Here is an 8286-nt window from a genome sequence, read left to right as displayed (position 1 = left end):
TTGCTCTTGCTCTTGCTCTTGCTCTTGCTCTTGCTCTTGCTCTTGCTCTTGCTCTCTTAGCAATGTTTAATGTTAATGCACAAATCACTCGAAATCAAAAAAAATAATTCAGACATATTTACATAGCTATTGTTTTACTTCGCGTTGCCTCCCGAACATAGAAAGTGTGGACCAAATAGTCGAAATTACTGCTGATATTTTGATTGAATGGAAACAAATTGCTGAGGCACGAAAAGAACAAGAACAAGAATAATATTGTAAGAGAAAGTATGCTTGGAGTGAAGTATTTTGCGAAACATCGTTGCTGAAATTTCCATTTACCGATATATTCTATATGTTAATCGTTAAATCTCAACTACTAATATATCGATCAAAAATATTTATCTTTCTATTGAAGTTATCGTTTATAATGGCAAAGCATGTTAAGTAACTCTTTAAACATTTTAAAATTATAAAGAGGTTATATTTTCACTACAATTTCATGAGTTGTTACGTGTAGATGCGGACTTTTTGTTTTAACCAAAGAGCTTAACTCAAATTATTATTGTGCTATAATAATATGCTTAAGCGGAAATTCCACACACACAATGAACCGGAAAAATTTAAGATATTAGTATTTCTCGTGAAATATTTACTCGAATAATAAAATTGTATCCACATAGAGATGGACGTTAGCTGTATTCGTCGCATAATACAGCTTTTTGTTAATTGGGGACGGTCGGGGACCGTTCAGACCTCAGACACTGACACTGACACGATTGTCAAATGAACGTTTTGTTATAGATCCAAAATTTGATTGAAATTTTCGCATTCCTACGATCTCTGCTTCGATCTCTGCTTATTGACGGATGAACCGATAGATGAAATTAATTCAATGCACAATTCCATGCATATCCCTATATAAGGTGTAGGGAGTGAATTTTCGTTGCTTATCATGAATCAAGAGAATTTATTTTGTTAACCGTATAAATCAGTGAACTGAAGAAAGCAATTTTAACGTTCATTTACGGTATGAATAAATCCTATCCTAGTCTTATATAATTAATTGCATTTTGAAATAAGAAAAAAATTATTCTTTTTAATTGCTGCTTGTCCTCCGCCTACTCCGTATTCATAGAAAAGCCATCGCAAACGTGATTGTTTCCGTTTTTTATGCCTTGTTATATTTCTTTGTGCTATCGTAGTAGATTATGAAGTACTTAAGTTGTCATGAAATACTTATAAGACGTCATAAATCAATAAAGTCGTTTAAAAAAAACTTCGTACTAAGGTAGTTCGTTTCAAACTAAAGCAAGAATAAAGGATAAATTGCTCTAAACATTTATTTATTACATATAACATGAAAGCAAAAGCAGATGAAGAGGTTCTTGTTCAAATAAGGATGCTGCAGCACACACACGTATTAAAGTTGATTAAACCTAAAAAGTGCCTTTTGTTTTATATCCCCTCACATGTAAGGGAGAGATTCTTCTAAGATTACAAAAAAAGCAAAAAAAAAAAACGGAAAGAATGCAAAAGACGAAAAATGCCGGTGCATTGAGAAAATACATCAATACGTGCATCTTGGATAAGAACCGATTAAGAATTATATTTGATAATACCTGATTGTCGGAGGATGAACGATGCGTTTATCCAACAAATAACAAAAGACGGACATAATCTACTTTCTTGGATAAATGAATGAGTGCTCCTCGACTGACCGGAGAAGTCATAAAATGATTCAGTATGATTTAATCCTACAAGCCAGCATAGGTGACTGTAACGCAGCATCGTACACAGGCTCTGTGCGCGCATTTAATATACCAATTTAAATTGATTCCATTGTCTCACAAAAACCAAGCACGAAATTGCAATAACTCTTAAGCGTTCTTATTTCATTTTTTGCGTCTGTATGGCCGATAGTAACTTTCTACGAATTAGAAAGAACAAGCATAGAGAATTCATATTTGACCTATCTTCATATCAGTTTTATGCATTCCCTCGGACTATGTATCATCCTAATAATAATACTCTTAGATATACCCGATCACGGGAGAGATTAATTCTTCATCGTTTCTATCTTTGTACACTTAAAGAGAAAAGTTCGTCATGAAGTAAAAGGTATGCAAACCGTCAACTTTATATAAAACATACTTACTATCTATCTATCTATGGCCCTCTTACGGTTTATCGTGTAACTTATGAATACCGTCATGCAACAGAAATATTCCGATTGGGAAGCGAAACAGCCATCGACCCATTTTCTTTAGCTGCTATGAACCGCCGACTCATATGAATTGTGTGGCAGATCTTTCCAGCCTAAACTGTGAAAACTATTTCATGGCGACAGGCGGATATATGCGAATTTTTATTGTTTTCAAAAGTACAATTTTTTACCCGAATCACTTCCATAGCTTTAGCTATATTTCTTTCCAGCTTAATGTAGTTAAAGATATAGAAAAACGCAGTGCCATGAGTGACATCCGTCAGAACAAATTTTTAAAGTATAAAAATAAGTTTTTCCAAAGAGAACCAAATGTGAACTGTACACCGCTGTAAAGGATTCACCGGTTATTTATATTCATTTTCTCGCAAAACTTGATTCCGCCAAAGTAACTAAAGTAAACTTTCGCTTTTTCAGTCGCATATTTGACACAGTATAGAAAGTTTTGCATACCAAATTTTGACTAATTAATGTAAAGACATGTTTTGTTTATAATATTGTTTAAACAAATTCTTGAAAAATGCTATTTTAACCACATTTTGATTTAAATCCATTCGAGATTCCATTCAACAGAACTCTGTTAATAGCTTAATAGTCGTCGATAAAATTTTGTTGGTTCGCGTCTTTGCTAATTAAATTTAATATAACTGCAACTCCTTTTTCCACCATTTATTGTTTGCGGAAGCAACGCTTTCATTGTTAAGACGATGCCCAAGACATGTCAGCGAGTATCTAGACCTTACTTTTTATACTCACGACTATAAGATAAATATTTATTTTTTCATTTTGTATTTTTCCGCAATATATACATATAACGCCCGAAGGAAGCGTTATATTGATCTGCGTGAAATCCTGAGTTAATATATCCATGTCCGTCCGTCTCTGTGATGTGTGTTGTTGGCACTCTCCTGGTCGCAAAAATGAAGATATCGGCATCAAATTTAATAGAAACATTTGAAGTTTCTGCAGGCAGGTTGATAATGAAAATGGGACAAATTAGTCGGAGCAGAAGCGCGCAATGGACCGTAAACTGAACGCACCTCAGTTTTTTTTTTTTTTAAACTTTTGGGTTTTTGCTCGTTACTTGCAACCTGTTAAACTTAGAATTCTACTATTATCCATATTTACTTTACAAAGAAAGCGCTCTACTCCTTGCGTGTAAAATCGGGAAACATCCACCATGCCCACACTAAATTACAAGTGATTAAATTCTGTTTTTTTCACTTTGTTGCGGTTTCACGCTTACTTATCGTAAGGCAATCAAGGCCGAATCTTTGAAAGTATTTTGTACGCTCCTTAACTGCAGATATATTATCGGCCTAAAAATAAGTTAATTCCAAAACGATATGATAGAGACCGCGATTAATTGTTTCTTAATAACAACAGCGATATGGGTATCAAATAGAAGAACTTTGAGAGCAGAATGCGAAAAACATAGTGAGTGGGTGTGCGAGATTCTGCCCCCGTCGAATATAGCTTTCTTACTTGTTTCGATATCAAAGATACAACCACAGCTGAACATAATGTTCTTTCTTTTTTCATTTGAAAAGTAAATAAGTTAAAGGCTTTCTATCATTATTAAATTAAAATTCTTTTCTTGTTGTTTTCGGGATTAACCAACGAGTTGTAATTAGCAAAAACATATGAACAACGTGACGGATTATTAGCCGGGTATGTACATTAAAACCGATTGAAAAGATATCTTGACCGAAATATTGCAACTGGGGACCTATATGAAATTAGTAAGCCCTACTCGTATTGAAGACAAGAGCGAAATGTTAGGAAAAAAAAGAGTACGAAAGTTACATTCGGCTGGGCCTGAATCTCGCGTGGCCAATACTCTTAAAGTCTTTGACATCCCATGCTTTTGTTTTATTGTCATAGATAAGTGAATGAGATAAAATTTATTTTTGACTTTTTACATCACTAAAAGGTATTGTTAACAGAATAATTAATCTACCACAATTCTACTCTCCAAGCCTTTTTATTTGATACCCATATGAACGATATTATTAAGGAAAAATGAATCCACCACATCGTGGTGAACAACATATTTATGCGTTAGATTTAACGCATTTTTGGGCAGATAATCTTCATTCGAGAAATGTACAAAATTATTTTAAGCGTTCCGTCTTCTCTACCTTATAATTAATAAGCATAAAATCTCAAAACAAAGTGAAAAAAAGAAAATTTAATCATATGGAACTTTGCGTGGACATAGCTATATTTTTCCATTTTTTCACGTGAAGAGAAGAGTCTCTCGTAAAGAAAATGTGAAAAGTTTCAGTCTTCCATTGTTTATAATTTGTGAGCAATCAGCGAAAAGTCGTAAATTTTAGTTTAGTAAAATAGAGTTGAATCCAGTTTACACTGCACTGCGCGCTTCCGGTCCGACCCATTTGGGCCATTTCCAATCCCAACCTGCACGCAAAAACTTTCCAAATTTCAAGTCGATATCTTCATTTGTACGACCAGGAGAGTGTCCACAACACTCGTCAGGCAGACACACAAACGGACAGACATTACTTAATCACAATTCATAATTTCATGTTGATCAAGACTACTATATATAGCCTTTCGAGGGTCTCTGAAGTTTCCTTTTAAGTTTTGCAAGCGTTATGATGAGATAAGTACACCCCCATCCTTGCTACGTGGTTGATATAAAGGGAAAAAAGTGTTTTATTATATAAATGTAAGAAACTTTAATTAAAATTCTTTTGTTTTTCTATTTCAAGTCTTTTTCATTTGTGTAGATGCTAATGATAGGATTTTTTTTTTTCGTTATAATCACTCTTTTTTTTTTTCCAATTATTTCACACAGGCCAGTCAGGCTACCTGTTGCAGACATAAAACCAAAGCCCATTTTTTTTTTATAGTATTTATGTATAGCTAGCTAATCACCCCACCTACTTCTATGTTTGATACAAAAAAAAAAAAATTATTATACGTGAAATTGACAACAACCACAACACAGCTATTGTTGCTTGCGGTGACTTTCATTTATGTGGTTTGTACAGTAGGAGCGAAACTGGCTGTTAACTTTGTGATACAACAACAATCCACTTCATTATACTCCATTTGTCGGACAGATGATTATCAGTTGCAACTAAATATTTATCATGAATGTATATCATTGAAGGATGATGGTAATGATTACGTTTATGCTGCCAATTTATAAGAGACAACCTCATAAAACTGTGAAAGTCATTTCCATAACGATAAGTTTTAAAAGGAGCGTAACAACTCTCAAATTAATTTCCTATCTACTATCGGACAGTATCGATGCAAACCCAAACTCTGCACCAGCTGTACCGATACTAAATGCAACAACAACAAATTTGAGTTTTATGTCAATGGTGGAGCACAATATAGAAAATTATGAAAAAACAATAAAGAGATGAAAGTAACTTGAAGTTAATTTTGTGCGAGCAGAAGCTCACTCTCGACATATACACTATTGATCGAATTTTTCGACACCTGTTCTCTGTCGATTGTTGTGTTCATAACGAGACAGACAGTTAATTAACTACCACATATTCAGCATTTTAAATATATACTTATAAAATTTACGTATGCAATGTTGTACTCTGTTAACTGAGCGAGGGGAAATTATATTCACATGTCGGAACCAAAACAAGAAATTTATCTCTTCGGTTTCAACGTGAGTTTTTTTATTTTATAAGTGGCGAACAAAAAAAATGCAATTTTCTTACTTTTGAAAATTGAGACTTTCTTAGTGTGTGTGATCGTACCCTTTGTCCGACCAGAGTTATTTTGAATACCGACATTAGTGCAAGAAGTTCCAATGTTTTTCACAAATTTGAAGCCAATACCTGAATTTCTGCGACGGAAAAGTGCTTACCACATATATGTACTCAATTGGACGGACGGACGGATGGACATACGTGGCTAGATCAATTCAGAATTTAACATTGATCAAACTATTTGACAAAATGAATATCCTTCCGTATTTCAAGGGAAGGATACGGCCTATAAAAGGCCGCATCATAGTCACACAGGTAAATTTGTTTGTAAGAACAATCACAAACAATTAGAAATTATTTGATTGCCTATTAATCTCCGTCTAATGTCCCAGGAGAAATGTTGTCCCAACGTTGTCGCAAAAATAGTGATGTCGGGTTTGGCTAAAGACAATTCGAAAGTTCTGGCACGAAGGCGGTAAAGTACAGCATGGGCTAAGAACAGTTATCTCGCTTTCCTCAATGCTCAGAAACCGCAAACCAATACTACGACAAAAGAAAATTTCCAAATGTGTTTTACATATTTGATGGAAAAAAGCAGGCATGCCCATTATGGCAAATTTAAAGTTTTTCCTTGGAGTAAAAGCGATCAGTACAGATAGTTTGGCCAGAGCCGAGCATATTTCAGCCGATTCCGTTTTACACTTTGCCTGACTGGGATTAATTGCGGGCGCAAGAACCTCTTCGCATAAAACAGCTGAGTTTTAAATTTTTTCTTTGTACCTTCGCCAGAGCAAGTCTAAGAAATAAGAAAATCAAGTCGACTTCAGAGGAAGTATTTGCTATCAACCATTCCGGTTCGATGCAAAGTATTTCATTAATTGTAGACAGGGCCAACTGGCCGATTAAAATTGTTTCTAAGTCGTTCGATAGATGACGCTGAGAAGCTTTAACTCCAATAATAGAGACTAAGTTCAAATTTCTGGATTTCTTGGATCTACTTTTATAACGTAGCTTGAAGTTCACTCTGATAGGAATACAGAACCTAGTAAATCTCAGCATTAACTTTGCGGACATTAGTGCTTCCAAGACTAAAGGAATAGACGAGTATACGTGCTAACCAAGCTCTGCTGTTCAAGAACATATATGTATATCTTGACAAGTTTCTAACCCATGCTTCTAGGTATAAAAAACAAAAAGGACAACTTTAATCTTATATAGTGTCACATATCGGTGGAGATGGGTATGGCCGTAAGAATTCTTATGACGCCTTACGGACGTCTTCACGATGGCTATGCTTGAATTGAAGTCAGAGCAATTGTTTGCTTCAATCGAAACGAGCATGCCATGGGCAGCTAAACATTGAGTCCCGTTTCCCGTTTCTAATGCTTTTGCATTACTTCTGTTTTTCAGATGAAAACACCTGCGATACAAAATGATTTTAGCTACTATAGACGTATAGTGAGTCGACAGCGCATCGACTCAACAAACAATATGCTGGTCAGCACAGAGCTGGCAAATCGTATGTCGCTGTTTTATGCTCATGCAACACCAATGTTAAAAGTTTTAAGTGAAGCTACCTCCAAATTTGTGCACGATAATGCTGATGATGTTGAAAATACAACAGAAACTCTGGGCACTATGGCTAAAGTGTGTCTAAGAATGTTGGAAAATCCGTGAGTATAAAATTTCTAATAATAATAAAAACAGTGTAATGGGTCCCTCCCTCCTAACCTATCAAAATAATGTCAAATAAGATGCATTTCTTCTCTTTTCCCTTCATTTTTTTTTCTTTTCGGTAATGATAATCATTAGTTTGATTATCGCAATCTTTTATCTTATATTATGTTTTATTTGGTTTTCCGTAGTAAATTATTGCAACAAATTGAACGTGAAGAAACCCACCTATTAGTACTAAGAGTTATGGTCGGTCTTGTTATACTCTATGATCATGTGCATCCTGTTGGGGCTTTCGCTCGCGGAGCACACGTCGATGTTAAAGGATGCGTACGTCTATTGCAAGCTCAGCCTGCCATTAAAGCGGAACCACTACTGAATGCATTACGCTATACAACGAAGCATTTGAATGAGGAGAATACGCCTAAGAATATACGAAACCTATTGGCAGCATAATATCTGGCATATACCAAATGGAAAAGAGATGAACAAGTAATGATGAAAAGGATGCATGTGGATAATTCTCTGTGGATATAGCGGCCACTTAGTAAAGCAAAAATATTTCATTTTTTATTTTCCAATTTAACGTAAATCCAAGTACCGCCAGCAAATGTGTATTTCGTTTCACTTAAGAGTTTTTTTTTTTCATTTTCCTCTCTTTAGGAGATTGATTAACTTTTTTAAAATGCAAAGATTTTTCTTTTT

General features: G+C 34.8%; 1 protein-coding gene across 5 annotated transcripts in view; it reads left to right on the top strand.

The window, feature by feature from the left end:
• Nucleotides 1-8286, top strand: part of LOC119632550 (CYFIP-related Rac1 interactor B) — a 61432-nt gene extending 53146 nt beyond the window's left edge. For all 5 annotated transcript variants that reach the window (XM_038025502.1, XM_038025504.1, XM_038025506.1 and 2 more), the window contains 2 exons: nt 7318-7580; nt 7773-8286. In XM_038025502.1, coding sequence (XP_037881430.1) covers nt 7318-7580; nt 7773-8037 — 528 coding nt within the window. In that variant the 3' untranslated portion in view covers nt 8038-8286. The remainder of the gene's footprint in view (nt 1-7317; nt 7581-7772) is intronic.

The sequence above is a fragment of the Glossina fuscipes genome, unplaced genomic scaffold, assembly GCF_014805625.2.
Source record: "Glossina fuscipes isolate IAEA_lab_2018 unplaced genomic scaffold, Yale_Gfus_2 1, whole genome shotgun sequence".
Lineage (NCBI taxonomy): Eukaryota > Metazoa > Arthropoda > Insecta > Diptera > Glossinidae > Glossina > Glossina fuscipes.
This window is presented reverse-complemented; position numbering and strand designations above follow the sequence as displayed.